Source organism: Protopterus annectens, chromosome 11.part0, assembly GCF_019279795.1.
Source record: "Protopterus annectens isolate FY-2018-M chromosome 11.part0, PAN1.0, whole genome shotgun sequence".
Lineage (NCBI taxonomy): Eukaryota > Metazoa > Chordata > Ceratodontiformes > Protopteridae > Protopterus > Protopterus annectens.
Genome location: NC_056745.1, coordinates 164,370,064 through 164,391,858, shown reverse-complemented (window position 1 = coordinate 164,391,858; position 21,795 = coordinate 164,370,064). Strand labels below are relative to the sequence as shown.

At 43.1% G+C, this 21,795-nt stretch overlaps 1 protein-coding gene across 2 annotated transcripts in view; it reads left to right on the top strand.

Moving 5' to 3' along the window:
* Positions 1-17,183: 17,183 nt before the first annotated feature.
* The window catches only part of TIGAR (TP53 induced glycolysis regulatory phosphatase), a 558,949-nt gene continuing 554,337 nt past the window's right edge, over positions 17,184-21,795 (top strand). The window contains exon 1 of one of the 2 annotated variants that reach the window (XM_044087567.1): positions 17,184-17,426. In XM_044087567.1, coding sequence (XP_043943502.1) covers positions 17,392-17,426 — 35 coding nt within the window. In that variant the 5' untranslated portion in view covers positions 17,184-17,391. The remainder of the gene's footprint in view (positions 17,427-21,795) is intronic. The other variant, XM_044087568.1, reaches the window with a different exon arrangement.

The window sequence follows — 21,795 nt, the reverse complement described above, 5'->3', positions numbered from 1 at the left end:
AGCTGAAGAAGGCTTTGTGGTTATCTTTAGTGTCCTTAGCGAGTTTTCTCTCAAAGTTGGCCTTGGATGTTTTTATGAGAGAACGTAGTTTTCTGCTAATGTTGGTCAGAGATGTCTTCCCTTCATGGGATTTTGCTCTGACGTGCAGTAGCTTCCTTCTTTTGTTATACAATTTGTTTATGGCTGAGGTCCACCAGACAGGCCGCTTACCTTTGGTGGAGAGGGACTTGGATTTGTTTGGGATTGCATGATCCATGCATTCTTGGAGATGTCCATAGAAAGCATTTGTGAAGGATTCGACATTGTGGGATGTGGTATCCACTGGCACAGTGGGCTTAAAGGATACCATCTCAGTCTTAAGATGGGTGAAGTCTGTTTTTGAGAAGTTTTTCACTGTGGTCTTTTGTGCTGGGGGTGGAGGTGGGATATGTATATCCAGGGTGATTATCTCACTAGTGAGGGGTATACTTCCGGTGTGGAGCATTTTGTCCCCATGTTTGTGATGATCAGGTCTAGTATCTCCCTAGTGGGAGAGGTGACCAGTTGTTCCAGTGCATTTGAATTTATGAATTCCAGGAACCTTTGGGCTAGAATAATGTACCCAATCTATGTTTGGGTAGCTGAAGTCTCCCAGTATGATGGTATTTTGTGATACATTCATATCCTCCAATGTCTTCAGGAAGGCTGAGTGGGGACACAGAAGTCACAGAACCTCAACTACCCAAGCATTTTACTTTTAGTACTTGGCCAGTAAAACATTTAAAACTAATCATTTAATCTCACTCTAGCTACACTAAATATGGCTTTGCAGTCAGTATTTTATACATGAACCACTAGGAGTGAAGGCATGGGCAGCGTACAATAATGCAAGTTGGAAGGATGATTGCATTAGAAATGCATCAGACAGCTGTAGTTAGACGGAGTGTAGTTATTTTGCTTAGTTTACCTCTGTACCATATCTGTATTTGGGTGAATATACAGACAAGAACATTCGCCTGGTAATCACCTTTGGTAAAAGAAGGTTATTAATTCTACCATAGTCCACAAGACAAAAAGCAAAACTCTTTTTTCACCCACAAGTACATACTTGTAGAAATTGATGTCTTCAAGAAAGTGCATTTTGCATAGTTTATTCTCTTGCACAAGTATATTTCTTTTTTCCTCTCCTTTCCTTGACAAGCACAAAGGTCATATGCTTTCAGGTTTTCCAATAGAAAATTTGCTTATTAAATGCACAGAACTCAGCCTGTACCTCCTTAATAAAGGGAAGCTTCCTTGTTTATCAGAACAGAGCTTGTTTCATACAGTACAATACATTTTACATATTTTCTGTCTAACATTTCTGGAAAGCACAGTGTACTTAAGTCTACTATAATTCATTTGCTGTAAATTATTCTGGAACTGGATACAATGCATCCAGTAAAGGAAATCTGCTCAAGATTTTTATTTTACATTTCATTTTACTACTTTTTTCTACTGTACATATACCAAATTATCACATAACTGTATGCACACTAACATTTATCTTTATATCTCCATTACAGAAACAGAGATTAATTTCTATCGGCAATTACTGCAAATTTCATATATGTAGATGCACATTCTTATACATAGCAACAGGCTTGCACATTTATGCAAGAATGGAGAGAGTAAGGACATTTCACATGTTTATTTAGTACTCGACTCGACTCTATCACACAATGACACTTGATACGTAGTAACTAGAACTTCAGATACATTTAAACTCAAAGCTGTGTATTCTTCACAAAGCTTGTTTAGTACATACATTTTTCACTAAAGCCATATTTTGAAGAGGTATTTCACACAGCAGAAAGTAGCAATAGCTACTCTTAGAATGTGATTTTTTTTGTTTCCCGGTTAGAGAAACATCTTTAATCAATGGAAAACATTTGGTTAAAGAAACATCTTTATTGATGGAAAACATAACATGCTAGAACACTGGTTCAATAAATAATTTTCTTATTACAAACACTGTTACAAAGAGTAGTTATGAACTTACCATAATACTGGATTCCTTTCACTCAATACAACTCAAACCCTTTTAAGAACCATCTTCCCCATTATACCCTGTATGATGTTTGTGTGTGTGTATATATATATATATATATATATATATATATATATATATATATATATATATATATATACACACATATATATATATATATATATATATATATATACACACACACACACACACACACACACGTACATAAAAAAATGTATATTTATATTTAATTATACCCAATATCTTAATAGGATACCCTTGTTGACAGCAACTCCAAAAGGAAGCCCTAGCACTCAATATAGCAGCCAATGTGTAGTGTTTAACAAAGGTATACAATGTAAATTATGTTGCAGCTGCAGAAATATCAGTTGAGGAATTTCTAGGACTCCTAAAGTAGCAACAGATCTGGTGGAATAAGCAGGCTTGCATGATAAAAGTTAGCATTTCTCATGTATACTCCACAGGCAAATCAGAAAGCTACCTGAACAGGGTGACTCTGCAGTCAACAACCTGGTATCTCAAGTGTCCAACGCAGACAGACTTGCAAATCTTTCTCTTAGAGATTTGGTTCTGTAAAGGTAAAAATGTAAGCTACCTATGTACACATACATTCACCTTTATTAGAACATGGAAAAACAAGAGTGGCACATGAATTTGCTGATTCGTGTTTGCCTTGGAAGCCATTTTGAAAAGAACAGAGTGGTACAAAGGGACACACTATGAAAAGACCAAATAATGCAATGAAGACAGTGCTTGTAATTCAGAAACTCTCCTGACCAGAACAGTTAGGTACCAGAAACAATGTTTTCCAAGAAAAGTGTAAACTATGCAGGTTCAAATGGAGGTTTTTGTCAATGTCTCCAGCACAAAACTGAGGTTGCATAGAAACCTTTGTTCCCTAATTCAGGGTAGAAAAACTCCTTTGAGAAAGACATTGCAAAAGTTTGAGAAGCCAGAGAGGATCAATACGAAAGTTGAAAACTGCTGTCATCTGCACCTTGAACTCTTGGGACAGATGCTCAGATAACAAAACATTTCCAACTTCCAGTGAAAGCTCGTATGTGGATTCCCTCTAACTATATCACACAATAAAGCTGAGTTACTGACTATAACAGGAAGTTAGGTTGAAGCTATGGCTGTCCGGGTTTAGCGTTCCAGATGGTTAGGAAAGAGGATCCAGTTGAGAGTCAAGATCCAGAGAATCTGCTTAATATGAGGCCAGAGAAGGGGAAACTAACTGGGCCAAAAAGGGGAGCAATGAGGATCAGTCATTTTGCATCTGATCACTGTAAAAACCTGGGAATTAGGGTTACAGGAAGACACGCATACAGTAGCTCAGGAGGCTATTGCTCAAGCAGAGCACTTCTTGGGAACTTGTCCGTCAGCAGGGATCATGGCAACATGGCAAAGAACTTGCTGTTCTTAGTTTCTTTGTCATGATCCCTGCTGAGGACATCAACTTGCTGTTTTTAGTGTTTGATGGGGAGATAAATACACTCCAGCAAGGCTGACCTCAGAAGTTGGAAATCCATTGTGTTATTGTAGGATTGACAGACCACTCACATTAGAAAAAATCTGTTTAGCCTATCCACAGAGCAAGTGAAAAACCTAGAAATGTGCATTATAACTAGAAAGCAATGCAAACAAACACCCATCACCAAACACTCATTCTGTCCCATCATAAGGGGTATGGATCAGGTTCCCTCTTGAAATTCACAATGTCATTTTGGTACATCAAGCAACAGAAATAATTTCTGGAGAAATGTAGTCTTGTGGACAGTTCTTGCGTGGCAGAACTACATCTCCAAGACACTGATTTAAAGGTTTGCCTGTTGGGGCATTTGACCTTTATAACACTCCCTCACCCCAAGGAGGAGACATCGGAGGCCAGTACTACTGCTGGGAGTTGTAGGACCAATCATCTCCTGGCATACATGTAGGGGAAATCCAGCTACCAAAACAGTTGCTTGCAAAGCTTGGTTGTGATAACTGGAGTTCATAGAGGTTGAGAAAGTTAAGACAATTGTGCCTTTAGGAGCCACAGCAGAATTCTCATGTGAAAATAAGTAAACTGTACTAGTCATTTGCCTCAGGACTCTGGAAACTAGGACAGTTGTAGAGGGTGTAGGTGGCCTTCCTCAGCATCTCTATTCTGCCAGAGGGAAGATGCACTACACACATGGTTGCGTCCAGATGGCATCTGATGAAAAAATGCGATTGTCCATAAACAGAGTTAGACCAAGTAGTCCATGGCCTACTGTTGTTAAGGTAGGCTAGAAGCCAATTTAGACAGAGAAAACCTCAAATCCTGTGAAGCCATAGGTAAGCCACTACAACTATCATGCACTTGGTGAACACCTGGGGGCTGTGGAAACACCAATACAGACTGCTCTGAACTGGACGTGACTGGCTCCCAAGTGGTTGCAAAGAAATTTCCAGGGTACGTTGGCTATTCTGGTGTGGAGAAAGGTATACTGGAAGTCTACCTAGCACAGTCACTTGCCTGAAGACTATTCAAAATGGACTTTACAGTGACCTTACTAAACAGTCTTCTTCAGATAGTTTAGATGACAAAAGGTCCAGAATGGTCCCAAAGGTCTTTTTCTCAGAACCAAAAAGAACCTGGAATAAAATCCTAACCCCGATATATCTGGGAGTGTTTTTTGGAGGTGCCTGGAAAAGTGAATTGTATAATCTCTGGCTATTATCCATCTTACAGTTGTTTTCAGTGTGATTACCATTCACACACGAGTGGATAGAGACAAATGACCCCAAATGCCTCCACAGTAGTCAGTCAGCCCTTTAGGAATAGTAGGGTTTGCCCGTTGATAGAGAGCCCATGATATCCCTGGTTCTGCAGCTAAAGCTTAGATTTCCTAAAACAGAATGATTTGGAATTCTTTTGGTTTCTTTTGGCCAGATTAGTCAGTCTGCTGGGTGCTGAACTGTAAGGCTTAAAGAACTTCCTCACCCTGAAGGAGGTCTGTGGACTAGGATGCCCTCCGTCACATAAGCTCAAGGATCTCACCAATGTGGCATTTTCCAGAGGGGATTGGGGAACCCTCTCACCCCTCAAAGTCGGTGGTCTGAAGTGACTAACTCTGTTGGGGAGTCAGTGTTCCTCATTTTACAAGCCTCCTTCCTTGGAACTCCTCCTGCTGTTGAGCAGTAACGGAGGGCTGATCCCCAGCTCTGACCCATGAATACATGCTGGTGTTAATGCATGCTAAAATGTGATGGTCAATCCAATACACATCTGCACGTGTACTCTCATTGAAGATGAAAGAGGGTCTTCCTCATTGCCTGAAAAGCTTTACCAACCTCAGCTGACCTGAGGAACCCACCTCAGTAACCTGATCTGCTCCTCACAAAGAAGAAATGGATGGAATTGAGAAGGGTATTACTGAAGTGGAAAATGGGGACAGCTTTGAGGAGGAGAATCTGTGCTAAAGAATCAAAAGCAGAGGTCTCCTACACACACAAGGTGACCAAACAAAACAGCACCAATGAAGGTGCCAAAGACATGGCATAGAGTAGACAGCCCTAGCTCCAATAATCTCAGAGCCAAGTGCATTCTCCATAATTTTTTTTGACAAGTCAGTGGGATGATCATGGGCCTTTGTTCCTCCCTATTATGTCAGTCCTTGTCCAGATTTCCGGGATTGCGGGAAGAGGTTGAGAGGTATGACTGGATTATTCAAACTACAAGAGGCCAGCACTGAATGAATTTTAAGTTTAGATAAAAATAAAAAAACAGCAGTAAATTAAATCTGGGATATCTCCACATACTACAGCATGATGGATAAAGAATTCTTAATGAGGCTTGAAGTTGGAACACTAGTTTTGTTGGGCCAGATCAGACAACTGGCTTAAGGACAAGTCAGATCAAATGGATGGAACGAATAAGATCTGAATATATATTTATTACACATACAAGAAGCACAATTACAGCTAGCTAGATTGCCCCTACTTGGGTGAGAACTACACACTCTAATCCAGTTTCTTAACTTATCTATTTGAATTCGGAGGTTCCCAAGGTTCTGTTCAAATGGTATCCCATTTCTGCGGTTCAATACTATAACAGATAAATTAAAGCAAACACCTTAATCTGCTACATTTCTTGGTTAGAAGCACTTCTGTAATACAAGAAGGTGCTTCCTCATTATAACTTTGTAAAAATATTAAAGCAGGATTTGTTCATACATGTTTGCTAGGTTTCTTCAAAGGAACCATATTATTTCTCCAGTCAGTAGGCTGAGCTAGTTTCTAATCATACAAGCTCCCCATGTTGTGGAATGTCCTTTTGACTCTACTTTTCAGTGTTACTAAAACTTTTCCTAGGAGCACACAACAGGACTGCTGTGAGACCATTAAATGCATCTCCATTATATTTTAACCACGCCAAACTGTTGACACCCCTATACAGAAAGCTTTTATTCCAAGTAGCTGTAGGAGAATCTTTTATTCTTATTTTATTTGCAAAATGAGCAAGTTTGACAGTTAAGAAACGAAGCCTTGTCCTCCTGCAACATGGACTTGGGTGGAGACTCCTCCAGCTCCTTCACTAGGTCGCATTGGAGTCTCGTGACATGGGCCAAGTAGTTCAGTGCCCTTATTGAAGAGGTAGCTGAAGCATACACCCACATCCTTAGGCGGTCCATCATCCATGACTGTCAGGATGGTGGACCGAAGAACTTTCCTGAGATAGCTCCTTCTTCGTGGCTGCTGCTACCACCATTGCGGCCACAGGGGAGACCTTGTTTCAGGAAGGCCTGTCAATAGGGGGACTCGAGAACCTTATCGGGGGCACTTGGGGATTGGCTCCACACTATCTGGTTCCTTCCACGCCCACAAGGTGATCAAATCCACTAAAGGATCCGTGGGAGGGGGCACCCAAGACGTAGACGGCCTGTGCCAAAAGCCTCCAGAAACAGACTCAGGGGAGGGCTTGGGGGCAGACCAACATCCCCACTGGCACAGGATCATTGTCGGGAGGTGATCTTGGAGAGCCCTCCCCATCATCTAAATCTGTGTCCTCTGTTAGGGACTCGGGGGAGTCCAAGTGCCTCCTCTTGCATGTGTGCTTGCAAGGCACATCTCCTCTGGGGTTCTCTGGGGAGCGCTTGCAAGCCATCTGTTCCTCTGAGGAAACTGTCTGGGGCTCTTCGGGCACAGGCTGTCCCTCTGGGTAAGGCAGGGGACCAAAGACAGAACTAAGGGGGTCTGGGCAGAATCCAAGGGGGTGGTCAGGGGCTTGGATCTGATGGAGAGGACCCATTCAACCACAAACACCAAAGGAGAGTGGACCTCCTGGGAAGCTAATAAGGAGGCCGGTCTCCCCAGATTAGACACGAGAATCTGAGCCGGACCCGAAGAGGACAGAGCTCCGAGGGGGGGAACCTGGCCCAACAATGTCAAGAGTCGATGGAAAAAGTTCCACTTCCTCGGATCCGACACCCAGGCTCTGGCTCAGATCCGAACCGGTCAGATCTGACATGCTCCAGGCAGCTGTCGGCGTAGAAGTCACATGGACAGTCTGCACCAACCCCCTGACCAAGGCCAACCTCAGATCCATGAACTCCTAAGCCGAAAGTCAGATCGGGGAAAGAGAAATGGGCTGAAAAAAAGGGAAGTGAGCTACCTCCTCCTGAGAGAGGAGGGCTGGAAAGACCCCCATCTTGATCTGTGTACGGATAAAGAACCTTATCATCATCTTATCCAGATCCATGTCCGATAAAGAACACGTTGACAGAGACGAGGCCACGGACTTCGACCTGGCCAGCCAGGGAACCAAGGCCCGGGAGACTGAACGTGCCTCCTCCGGCTCTGGGGAGAACCTCAGAGACTGGAGCCAGGGGGAGTCACGGATCCGTGCAGACTTGCTCTCGGACGAGAGGTCCTGGGACCTCTTCCTCCTCTTTTCCTTAGTCTTAGACTCTCTCTCCCGCTGTCTACCTCTCCTCTGCTCCGTTACCACAGGCTTGGATGCAGTAGTAAGTCCCAGCTTGGGAGGGGAAGCCAGAGGTAGAGAAGTGAGAGAGACAGTCACAGCAGCTGCTGTGACTGAAGCTGAAGACGAGGAAGGAGGTTCAGTGGCAAGCAGAGGGCCAACTTGGCCTTTCTATCCTTCAAAGCTCGGGAATTGAACCCCCGCGCAAATGGAGCACTCCACATTAAGGTGGGCCACACCCAAACACAACACACACACTGTGTGGCAATCCACTGGAGAGAGCTTACGGCTACACTGTACAGCACTTAAAGATAAGCTTTTCAGCCATACTATCAAGCAAGAAGCCTTAAAAAAAGACTGACCAAAAACTTTCTTTAAACTAATCACACACCCACTCACCCGACTAACTACAAACCTACACTCGAAGCCAAAGCGATGGAAGGGGAGAAAGAGTACCTCTACTAACCTGAAATGGCTAAAAGTAACAAAATTTATAAAAACTTACAATCAGAATCACCCTGCTAGCTGGAGCTCGAGACACTATGTTTTACAAATCGCGGCAAACAAGATCTGGGGATGGAAGGCAGTGGAGGAGTCTGGAGCTCAGAGCTGATGCTAGTAATATTTGTCGGCTCAGATCAGATACGGATCCGTATTCCCACACGTTAAAGACCAAATGAAGTAAACTTCAGATCCATTGTTGGTGTTGTCAAAAGGGAGTCACCACTACAATGCGGGTCCTTTTGGATCTTTTGCAGAACCCTAGATATCAGCTGAAATGGTGAAAAAGCAGAAAATTCCCTTCCATGGGACTGAAAAAGCATCAAGTCTTCAATACCTGTTTGCAGAGTCATGAAAAAGAAGTAGTCTTACCATAACATTCCATCTGTGTTGTAGACCTTTATTCATTCCTTACTGTTAGGACCTCAGTTCTGTCCTCGGAACCGATACGGCCGTTTCCCCACTCACGCAAGCCAAACACTGAGTTAAGAACCTACCCACAATGCCCCTTCTCCTAGATACTCCAGATAGAGTTTGCCCACCCTAGATGGAAATAGTAGTTGTGTTGTGACTTTCAGCTTTTTCCTGGTTAGGGGTCGCCACAGCGGAACTCCGGTCCACTAATGATTGGCAGTTGATTTTTACGTACAGAGTTGCCAGCCCTGACGCATAACCTTCAACGAAGGAAGTAGTAATGGGGGGGGGGGGCTCTGTCTGAGCAAATACCCTAACTAGGAGTACCTAAAGTCCACCGGGAGTCCAGGCAGGGGGAAGGAGGGTGGGAAGTAAGGAATGAATAAAGATCTAAAACACTGATGGAACGTTATGGTAAGACTTCTTTATCTGATATTGTAAATCTTTATTCATTACTTACTGTTAGGACCGAGTCCCCAGCTACTCGAGTCCTGGGTGGCCCTAAGGAAGGATATTCCTGAGCACCATAGAACCAAAGGATGCTTGTCCCCTGTAGGCCAAATCCAATTTGTAATGAGATATGAAAGTATGAGGTCTTGCCCACGTGGCTGCTGCGTATACATCATCCATAGAGGCTCTGGAATGAAAAGCTACAGAGGCTCTGGAATGAAAAGCTACAGAGGCTCTGGAATGAAAAGCTACAGAGGCTCTGGAATGAAAAGCTACAGAGGCTCTGGAATGAAAAGCTACAGAGGCTCTGGAATGAAAAGCTACAGAGGTAGCCATAGATCTGGTAGAATGAGCCTTTACTCTGGAAGGTAAGGGTAGCATATTATGTTGATAGATAAAGGTAATGATGTTTCCAAGCCAAGAGGATAAGTCACTTTGGAAACTGGTTTACCCAATCTGGGTCCTGCAAAGACCACAAAATTGGTCCGTTTTCCTGATTTAGTCCTGTCCAAATAACAACGAAGCCACCGGTGCATATAAAGGGTGTGCAAAAGGTACTCCCCTCTATTAGAATGCCTTGGGAAGAAAATCAGCAGGTCAATAGATTGGTTAATGGAAAAACCAGAAAAGACCTTGGGCAAGAAAGAAGGGTCAGTACGAAGGGACACCCTATCCATGTAGAAGATAAAGTAAGGACTCTTGGCGCTCAAGGCCTGCAGCTCACTCTTCTCGCTGAGGTGAGTGCTACTAGAATACTAGAAGTATGGTTTTCCAAGACAAAAATTTCAAATCACATGAATCAAAAGGGCTCAAAAGGTGAGCCTATAAGAGATTGAAGCACCAGAGTCAAGTCCCAGGGATCTGAGGAGGCTTGACTGGAGGTTTAACATGTAATACTCCCTTCAAAAACGTCTTGCATAGGCGGTGTGACATAACTGAAAAATTTTCAAGATCATTATGAAAATTGGCGATGGCTGCTAAATGTAGTGATCGTTGAAGCTGAGACTCCTGCATGCAGGAGAGTAGTCAGGTATTGCATAATCTTTTGAATAGGCATAGAGAAAGGGTCTAAGTTCTGGTCTTTAGCCCAAATAAATAACCTAGTCCATTTACTAGAATAAGCTTTTCTAGTGGAAGAAGGTTTGTGTGAGGCCAGGAGGACTTCACGAACAGGAGATGGGATGTTAGGCAGCCTGGCAATCATTGAAGTGGTGGAACCAGGCTGCGAGCTTGAGACTGTGCAGGTTCTGGGAATCAATCCCAGAGGATGGGATAACAGATCCTGGGAATGATCCAGGATCCATGGGCTGTGAATCAGATGAGGCTATAAAAATGGGAACCAGACTTGATGTGGCCAGTAGGGAGCAATGAGGATCACTTTGCTTTTCAACCTCAGAGCTTCCTGGAGAAATTTTAGAATGAGGGGAAATGGGGGAAAGGCATACAGAAGATCCAGGGGCCAATCGTGCATTACCAGCGTCCCTCAGTGGTTCCCCCTGAGGAGGGATCAAGGCAAAATAGCTCCTGCATTTGTAATTCAGGGGGGAAGCAAACCTGTCACAGAAAGGCTTGTCCCAATGTTGGAAGATCCGAGCTGCTATTACATGGTTGAGGGACCATTTATGAGGCATCAGGATGTTCCTGCTCAGATTGTCCGCAATAAGGTTGGAACTCCTGGGAATGTGCGTTGCTATAAGTGATTGGAAGCTATCGCTCAGTGTCAAATCCTCCTGGCTTCCCGACACAGGGGGGAAAGATCTGGTTCCACTTTGCTTGTTGATATACCAGACGACTGACATGTCTGACTGAATTGCAATGGTCCCCGAAGGCAGGGATGCATGGAATGCTTGCAACGCTAAGAGAACTGCCCTCAGTTGCAGGACATATGTGCAAGTTGGCCTCGGTGAGGGGTCCAGGTGCCTTGGACAGTCTTGCCGTGAAAATGCCCCCCCCAATAGTGAAGCGTCCGTGGTCACCGTGGCCGTGGGTCGGGGAAGACAGAATGGTCGACACCAAAGATTCTTTTGTAGCTCCATCCACCAGAGTATTTCCTCCTTGCAACAGTTTGTAAGGCATATCACGTGGTTGAGTGGGTGGGTCAACTACCATTGTGCGGAAAGAAGCCACTGCAGGACTCTCGTACAGTCTCGCCAGAGGTACCAAAGTAATGGCAGCTGCCATGGAGCCCAAAAGTTGCAGTACAAGATGTGCTGGCACAAATGTGTGAGAAAGAAGTTATTTTCAAAAGCCTGTGTGGGGGGGGGGGGGGAAGAGAGGCTTGACAGGAGACCGCGCCAATGTGTCTTCGTTGGAGACATCTGAGATTCGTCTTTGTTTATTGTAATCCCCAAGCGGAGAGCGAGATTTTGAGTGTAAGAGAGCCTGTGGACTAGGAGATTCCTGGTCGGAGCTGTAAGGAGCCAGTCATCTAGATAGGGAAACACCTGGAATCCTTGTAGTCGAAGATGGGCTACCATAACTGCCACAAATTTGATGAACACTCGGGGGGGGGGGCTGTTGAAAGACTGAATGGCAGTGCGCTGAACTGGTAGTGATTGGCTCCCAGCCGGAAGCAGAGAAACCTCCAGGAGTGGTGATCCATCTTTATGTGGTAGTACACATCCTGTAGGTCTATAGAACACATCCAATTGTCCCTCCCTAGGAAGGGAAGAACTGACTGTACTGTGACCATCCAGAATTTTTGAGGTTTGATAAATTTGTTCAGTAGGCTAAGATCCAGGATAGGTCTCCAGTCCCCCTCAATCTGTTCTGGTGGGACTGGTTGGACGACCCTTTTTCTTAGCAGTTTTTTTCTATTTCTAAGGCTGCAAATTCCCTCTGATTGGGCGGTACATCGAGGATTCATTTGAAGGGTCTGGGAGTTGCATCAAAAGGTATTTTGGCAGCCTTTGGATATTATTCGCTGCACCCAAACATCGGTAGTATTAAGATGCCAAGCTAGTAGTTACATAGAGAGAAAAACAACCCCAGACTAATTGGGCAGCTGCTCAGGAACGCTGGTAGGGTCTGCTGGTGAAAATCTCTGGCTCCCTAGTTACGCGGACCCCCTCTACCCCAAAAGGGGCTTCTTCCATACGAGTTGCCCCTTTTACCCCAGGGGGATTGTTCACGAGTGTCATGAAAGGATCCTTGGGATTTCTTGAACCATATCTTCCCCCCTTCTGGTTCCTGGAATAGGGCCTCTGGGGGTTGGAAAAGCGTATGCCCACAGCAGACAAGGTCTTTCCATCTTTCTGACTACATGCAAGTGTGTCACGTACCCTGGGTCCAAAAAGTGCAGAGTCAATAGGTGCTTTAATGAAGGAAGATTTAAAGGGATCTGCAAAATCACACAACCGCACCCAAGCATTACATCTCATGACAACACCAGATACGGCAGCTAGAGGTGCCCCCTTGGCAGTGTGAGATATCAAATGCATCGAGGAGTTAGAGATGGATTCAAGGGTAGCTAGCTGCAAGGCGACAGTATCACGCACCTCATCAGGCAGTACCCCCACCAAAGAGGAAGAAATTTCAGAAATTAGGTCTCTTTGGAGGAGAGTAAAGTGTCAGATAATTCAGCAACCGAATGGCAAAGGTCACTGAAGCATAGGTCTGCTTCCCTACTCTGTCCATGGTCCAGGACTCCCTGTTTGGAGGATGGACAGTGGAGCTATCTTCTGCCAGTTCCCTCTTGGTGGTCGCCGCCATGACCATAGAATCAACTGTCAGCTGCTTAGACCAGTGGGGCTGGTCTTCAGGTGTAGATAAAATTTTGTCTGGCCTCCAGTGGACAGGTTCTACATTGTCCGGGGCCTTCCAGGCACGCTGCGCAATTAGGTAACAAGATCATCTGCTGGTGGGATCACCCGGGATGTAGATGGCCAGGCATGGAAGGCCTGCAGAAACACAGATTCCTCAGAAGAGTTAGAGGACTTTCATTCCCCCCCACTGTGAGAATTTCGAGAATGTCTCCAAATAAGACTGTCTAGGGGAGAGGGGACCCTTCCCCTTCATCACAATCAGTGTCTTCTGTGATATATTGCGCTGGGGAGTCAAGGTGCTTCATCTTGCACTGTTTCTTCCAGGGTGGTTCAAGGTGCTTCCTCTTGCACAGTTTCTTCTGGGGTGGCTCTCCAGTGAGATCTTCTGAGGAGGACTTCAGAGAAGGGGTTCCCTTCACAGGGGGTTCTGATACTGGTGTCCTAGGTGCTGGTTGTAAGCCTTCGTAGTGAAGGGCCCTATCCCATCATCTGTACAGCAGGCGCACTCAAACCCCCTTAAAGTTGAGGTATTAGGAGAGAACTGGAAGCCATTAGAACCGTGGACATAAACGGTGACAAGAAAATAGCCGATGTTACAAGGGTGTTTGGTGCCGACATGGGAGGTACTGCCGTAGAAGCACAGACAGTATGTACTGGAGCGGGTGCTGGGGAAGGATAAGCAGGGGAAGATGAGATAAAAGATTCCAAGCCAGGAGGGACAGAAGGTCTAGCTGGAATGGGCAATCCCCTAGCTACCAGAAGCTGATCCACAACTCGCACTAGGTCTAGCTCAGAAAAACTTCTAGTGGATCTAAGAGGCTGCAGAAGGGGAAATCAGGTCTTTCTAGAAAGGGGCTAAACCTCTGCCCCAAGAAAGTGTCATAAGTAGAATATCTTGTCCTTGGCAGGTAATCGAATTTTGGAGCTGAAGAAACTGTCAGCACCATGGCCGGGGATAGTACCCAAGCATGTACAGTCACTGGAGCCCATGGAGCCGAAGAAGCTGTCAGCACTGTGAACGGGGATAGTGTCGAGGCATGTACAGTCACTGAGCCCATGGAGCCAAGGAAACTGTCGGCACAGTGGACAGGGATGGAGCTGAGGCATGAACTGTCAGAGCCGATGTAGGAGCCAAAGACGGCACTGAAGTCAGTGGTGCTGTGTTTGGAACTGAGATAGGAGTGAATACCATGGTTGGCACCAAGGGAGAAGACACAGATCATGGTGGCGAAAAGGTCTGTGCCGAGGGCGCTGGTAAAGCACGGAGCCGACTCAGTTCCGTAACTGACGGACACCGTTTTCCTTATATTTCTTGGTCTTAAGTGGGGGAGAGACCTCCAACCCAGATAGAGCCTCCAAGAAAGGTGTCTTGAGAAAAAAATTATTTTAAAAGGTTTACTCAAGTTCTGCTAGTGTCCGGTTAGAAAAATCAGCACAAATGTCACAATCAGCTTTAAAATGATCCACCCCCAAACAGTAGACACAACAGACATGTGTATCAGAGTTAGTCCACACTTGTCACACTGTCTAAAACTCAACTTAGCTTTGTCTGACATGGTAAGGAAGCAATGCTATCCGGTAGAAAAATTAAGGAAGAAAAACCAGTGGAGTTCAGGAATACTACTAGTAAAAGGGGACCTGTCGGAGAGAGTGACAGTAAAAAAAAAAAAAAAGGGTAAACAATTAAATTACCAAGGGACTACAAATTTTGTAACTCTGAAGAAAAATTGTCATAAAAACAAAATACTACTTAGCTTTGAGAGAGATGGCCAACACTTTTGACTAGGAATGTGGCAAACGAGATCTGGAGTATCTAGAAGAAGGGCATTGTGGGTAGATTCTTAGCAGAGACGTTATTATTCTCCTCTACTCAACTCTCAGACCCATTAGAGAGCACAATGCCCCTTTTGGAATGTACATCACAAGACATCTGCAGCAGCTGGAAAGGCCACAGAAATACCTCACAAAGAGGATTACTGGCCTCAAAACAAATGCCCTACACTGACCGCCTCAAAAAAAATCCAGCTTTACCTCGCCTACTCCGAGGTGATCCCTGCCTAACATATACAGCTATGTCAAACCCAGAGCTGTTGGACATGCTACACCTAAAGAAATCCCAATCCCTCTGAGCTACACGCTCTAGGGACCTAACCTTGTCACCACAATAAACAGGACATAGTGGAGGGATAGATTCCTGTCCCAGAGACTTCCCATACTCTGAAACAGGCTACCCATCCATGTCAAGCAAAGTTCTTCATTAGCACTCAAAAATCTTGGTGAGTGGATGGGAAACAGGAAATACACCCCGGGGGATCACTTCTGTCTCTGCTCGACAGTGGCACAGGAAAATAACTTTCTTGGGTGGCGTAAGCCAGGGAACCTTGTTAGCTAGGCTTACGTAGGCCCTTGGGCCGATAGCCTAGTACCTACCTATGAACTAGCTAGCTACCTGGCAAATCCCAGAAAGTCTGCACTGTCAAAAAGAACAAGGAGGCTAAGAGTTTTTCACCAAGTACACTCTTCCTGAAAGCAAAGAGACTCATAACAGGCAAAACAGCCCTATCTTCCACCTGCCCGCCCTGGCCAAGTGGAGACCCTTCACCTGCCCTTTACCACTAACAAAAAAAGTCATTCCTATAGAGGGGACATTAAATACTATCTCTAGGCTTTGATGGTTGAAAAAAGTAGACCAAGAAGAATGAGAAAGCTGATCTGAGACACACCAAGGGACCACAGTAGAATCTCCCACCAGCAGCTAAGGAAGAATAGGAACCAGCCTGCAACCTGCTTTAAACTCTTCTTTTTACTTCCATCTCAGGAGGCCTAAGATTGCTCTATTGGTAATCTGGGTAAAATACGCAGAAAGCAAGAAGGTCAGTCTAAATAAAATTTCGGTCAGTAGTAAAACCATCGCTTTCAACCGATCAGGGACAACCACAGATGAATAAACATGTTTTCTGACAAAAGGCTCACTTCAATTACTGACATTTATCAAATGAAATTCACGAGTTTGGGGGGGGGGGGATTACGAATGACAGGGCTAAAATTTGAGTAAAAAAAATCAGAGGCCGTTGAGAAGTAGGAGTAAACCTTTTTCCCACACAAAGTTCACAAACATTTACTTAACTTTCTTAGAAACGCAAAGACAGAGCATATTCAGTTTACTAGCGAAACACAATCAACTTCACAAAAAAAACTAAGTTTTCTCCAGAATATAAAAGTCACAGTCTCACAGAAGATATTCCCCTCCCCCCAAAGGAACTTATCAACCCAGCACTTACATATTACTAGCCAACTAACCGTTTCAAAGGAACCGCCAAAGAGCGCTCGCTACAAGGACGAAAAAAACGTTTCAAAGGAACCGCCAAAGAGCGCTCGCTACAAGGACGAAAAAACTTTCCGCGCCCCTGCTGTCGCTTACGGAGCAAGGCTCGAGCTCCTGACAGTCGAAGCGCGTGAAAAGTGCCCATATCTTTTGGAAAATGGACATTTGCAGTAGTAGTGTAGGACTCGCATCGCTAGCACTGCAGTAACAGTGAGATAGTTTTAAACAATCAGACCTACAAGGACGAAAAAAAAACTTTCCGCGCCCCTGCTGTCGCTTACGGAGCATTTAAACAATCAGACCTAATGACCTCGACCCCCCCTCCCCCAAAATAATAGGGGGGGGAGGGCTACATCATCATCTCGGCTTCTGATTGGCTACCAAGATTTTTCCTCTGAATGGCTATCTCTCTTGTTTTTCCTTACTATTCCAAAGACATGCATCTGGAGTATTTCTCCCCGGGCCTCCGCTGAAAACAGTTTCTGTGGAACCTAGTCGGACATTCCCGGTCAACAAATGTTAAATAAAAATAAATAAATAAAAAACTAGTTCAATCTCTCCCTTACAAATACTTACAAATATATCAAAGCCCACACAATGTGCGCGCGCAGCCACCCAAAGCGAAACGATAAGTAAAAAAATTACTCGCGATGAAGTAAGAGAAGTACATAATTATGGGGGGGGCTACATCATCATCTCGGCTTCTGATTGGCTACCAAGATTTTTCCTCTGAATGGCTATTTCTCTTGTTTTTCCTTACTATTGGTCGCTGTAAAATCAGTGGAAGGGTTGTTCTTATGTTTAGTTCTTACAATAGTTTGCCGCAGTCTGTTAACCGAGGAAGCTTGTGCAATGTTATTTTGCTAAGTGATTTGTTGTATAGGCAAACTGACATTAGAAAAGGTTGTGATTGTCTTACCTCCAGTTGTCTGTCCTCGTTAAACGCAGAAATAAGAGGATGACACTTCGCTTTGCGTTAACCATCATTAGACAGTAAGTGTTATCAATTTTAACTGCTATTCTTCCCCTCCTCCCATATTTTGCTAGTCTATTTGCAACTACTAAATCAGTATTGTTATTACTATTTTTGGTATTCGTAATTCTCAACTGTCCCCCATTTTGACGAAATTTTATAGCTGTGTCCGTCTTAATACCTCCTAAAACTGGTGACCTTTGGAGAAAAGTTGGTGAATTGCATTTAAGTAATGGCAGATAATTAGAGTAATAGAATACTGTTACTTCAGGAAAAGGTCTTGCTTACTCAACCTGGTGGGCTTTTTGGAAAAAGTCATCAAAGCAATGAATGAAGGCAAAACGGTATACACTGTATACCGCAATCTAGCCAAAGCTTTTGACACAATTCCCCACTCAGGCATAGTAAAAAAAGCTAACTGAAATGGGAGTAAACGTATGTGACACCCGCTGGATTGCCAACGTTTCACATATAGGAGCGCAGGAAATCAAAATGGGGGAAGTTATCTTCACAAAGGGACCAGTCACTAATGGAATCTTCCAGGTTTCTGTGCTGAGCCCTTTTCTGTTTGGCATCATGTACTCTTCTGAAGTAAAAGCCCATATCAAAGTTGTCTGACTGATTAAGTTTGCAGATAACTGCATGGCATGCTGGGAGCAATCATTGAATCCACAAATGACGTGGCCATTCTGCAGGAAGGTTTGGCCCAAAGAAATAACTGGTGGCAAAATCATGGAATGAAACTAAATATCACAAATGCATTATTGTATCCTTTGGGAAGTCCTATACCCCAGGGAACTACCACAATAACAATATGCCCCTGAGAGTCAACTCAGTTGTTTAGGATATGGGAACGTATGTGGACAGTGACCTAACTTTTGACTAACATCCGTCCATTGTTAGAAAGTCCTTCTGTATTGTATGGCTTGTAAACAAAGGGATGTGTCTAGATCTGGAGATGTCATTCTTCCCTTTAGTGAGCCCTCATTAGACCAATCATTGAGAAAAATGTCCCCTTTGGCATTTATCTGTCCAGATATATGCAGCAATTGAAATGCACACAGTGGTATTTACTAAAAGGATACAAGGCCTAAACATGCCCTCTTGGACCAACTTAAAGCCTTGCCACTGTACTATGTATCCTATAGATTGCCAAGAGGTGTCTTGTGTCTGGCAGGCATCCTCCAACCCAACACTGATGGATTTACTGCACATCAGCTAGTCAAAGGTTATCAGAAAGTTTCTGTCTAGGGATTTAAACCTTTGCAACATTGACAGAGTGGTTTGGAGGGATGATTATGTCTCACAGAGCAAACTGCTGCTCTGGAAAACGCTCCCCATACATATAAAATAAAAGTTCATCACTGTTCATGTTCAAGGACAATTTGGATCTGTGGATGGGAAAAAGAAAATTTACCCCGGACTGCCCTTGTACTACTAATGGACAGAGGTAGATCCTAAATGCTTTATCCCAGGTTCTCTCAAATTATCTACAGTATGATCCCAAGTATTCTCATTAGGGCTATATATAATTAACATCCATGGATGGGTAGGGGCATTCCCTAATCAAATGGGATAGGTTAATTTGAGCGCAAAATGGGAAACTGGATAGGCTGAAATGGCCCGCAAGGGCAGCTAGCCTAGCCCTTATCTATGAGCCTCTAGATATTAATTCACATTCTTGAATTCTGTCAATGTCTCAGGTTAATAGTACTAATATTTTAAGTGTCCCTGATCCCACTGATTTCTGGATTTGTCCATGATTTGTTTAGATCTATGCTACAGTTCCTGATTTGTAATACAGTTAAATTATGTGGCTGTTCTTGAAGTACAATAATGATCACTAAGTAAGTGTAATGATACTGGCACCTGTCTTTCTTCAGTTCTTGTATGCTTAAAAAAAAAGTGTTCGTCTCACATAGCATTGCCAACTGTTCCTTAATTAATGATCAGTTGCCTTTTTTGTTTTACAAGATGGTCATGTTATAGGTAGTTGTATCCTGCAGGAGAAAAAGATGAAAGTGACAAATGTCCTGATGGTTTAAAATGCAAGCAACAATTTTCCAACTTTTCTTTTTAAGTTATTACAGAACAAAACCCTGCTGTCATAGCTGAAACACCTTAAAAGGAAAGGAAAGAAAACAAAAGGACCTAATAAACTTAAAAAAAAAGTCACGTTGTCTTGGTAATGAAATGTAAATGCTTTTTATATGTTAAGGGCATGGTGAGTCCTGCAGAATCTGATATTTAATATAGAGTCATCTCAATATGAGCATTTGAAAGTGTGGTAACCCTAACACACTCATCTTACATTCTGTACTCAAAAAATCAGTAACTGTCTAGCATTTTTCAGGACACAGAACACATAATTAGGGTCTATATTAGAAGAGCGAAGCGACAAAAGAGCAAACTCTCTTTCGTTGACATATAAAACCCGAAATCTGAAAACAATGAAGTTACAGAACATCAATTTTTTTCCCAGGGAAAAAAAATTGCTGGGCCGTTCTTGGGACTTTGCTGTTTTCTCCATTGCGGTGCGATCTTGGAGTTGGCATATTTAAGTAGGGGTGCACAGCCCCCCACTTTATTTTGTCTTTATATATTTTTTTTTTTGGAGCAGTGATTTTAATCACTGTTCCATAACTTTGCTGTTTTCAGACTACGGGTTTTACATGTCGATGAAAGAGCGTTTGCCCTTTCATTGTTTCGTTCTTGTAATGTAGACCCCATAATTAGGAACATTTTTTAAACAGTAGTCTTATTCATTTACACAGCTGACAAAATAAGAAAAATTGTATATTTGTGCATTTTCTGAAAATGTGGTATTTAAACTATCTAGAAATATATTTTTTTTAGCTTGTGTAAAACCCACTTTTCCCTCTCTTGGCTGCTGGCATTGGATCACCAATTATGAGAATAACAGAGAATGTTGAGGACTCTACTTTTGACTGTTTGTGTTTTTCATGAAGTTTGTTATTTCTGTTGATTCCTGTCAGAAAATAATGTAAGAATGAAAGTCTGGGCATTTGTTCTTCAAAACATTCAGTAGTGCACATTTTAAACTTGTCTCTCAAGTGAGTTTGCCTTGTTACTGACTAACAAAATGTGAAGTTGACAGGTTTTCTTGTTTCCATTAGTAAGGTAGAGGTTTCTCCATTGATAACATTATGGAAATGTGCAGTGTTGCAAATGGTAGGCAATAAATGCAAAAACTCTGGTGTTAAGTAAATATGAAACATTTTTTTATTTATTTAAATTGGGTAGATTGGATCCAAGTAGCCATTTTCAGCGGCAGTCTTGCTTGAAAACAAAAGCAGTAACTCGTTCATAAGTTAGAGTACAAGCAGTACAGTGTTAACTACGGTACAGTGGTAGTGCAGTTCAAAACAATATGGTGCTAAGTTCTGTAGTTAATAAATAATAATAAACCTCCTTTAGTCAGACAGCTGAAATTCATTCTTGAAATGGGCTGTAGAAGATATTTATTTATTGTAGCAGCTGCATTTTCATTGTGGTGGTTGTAGAGATGAGATTTGAACAGGAGAGCAGTGGGTAGGGACCTAAGTTTCAGTGAGATTGTGTTCTGTAGTTAAGTCCCCAGTAAGAAAATTATTTTGTGAAGTATTCAGATGAATAGATTGGAAAGAGAAGAATGAAGGGATTAGCATCTGATGATGATGAGAGATATTTGGCATAAGTTCTTTTTGGAACCTAGTGGGGATCCTGTTGGGGCAGTGGTTAAGGTTAAGGATTTTCAGGTCAGCAGGGAGGAAGGTAGTGTAGCCGTTTGTTTGATTGGTAAATCTTTTTACGTTAGTGAAGGAGGAGCAGTGGTGCTAGAAACGGGGTCAGTTATTCCTAATTCTGCTGTTTTTTTTTTTTTTTTTTTTTTTTTATTCCTGTTTGAATATAGCAGAACTAGAGCTTTTGTGATAATGCTCCTTTTCCTTGTTAAGTTCTAGCCATGGAAGTCCTAGCTTGGCAGTAGTTTTCATTTAGTTTTTACTGACTGTTTTTTCTGTGTGACCTTCTCCCGTATACATGAGAAGAATACTTTTTGTAATAGCTATCTTGAGTACTCCAGTAACCATCCGAGGAAATTGATGAGGAACATCTAAAAAGGGCAGTGTATAAAGGCAGCCCGAATTACGTCCTTGCACCCCGATATGATTGATGAAATTGAATGTATAAGCACTTTATTTAGTCAGAAGGGATACCCTAGACATATGTTAGATGATGTTAAGAAGTATGTTATTGATGAATGGGGTAAAAAATACCCGCCAATCTTGGGGAAAGGAAACATTTAATAATATATCTAACTCTACTAATGATACTGACAAAAAATATCAAAGAGCCTGTATTTTGGAATATTCCCCCTTTGTGAATAAT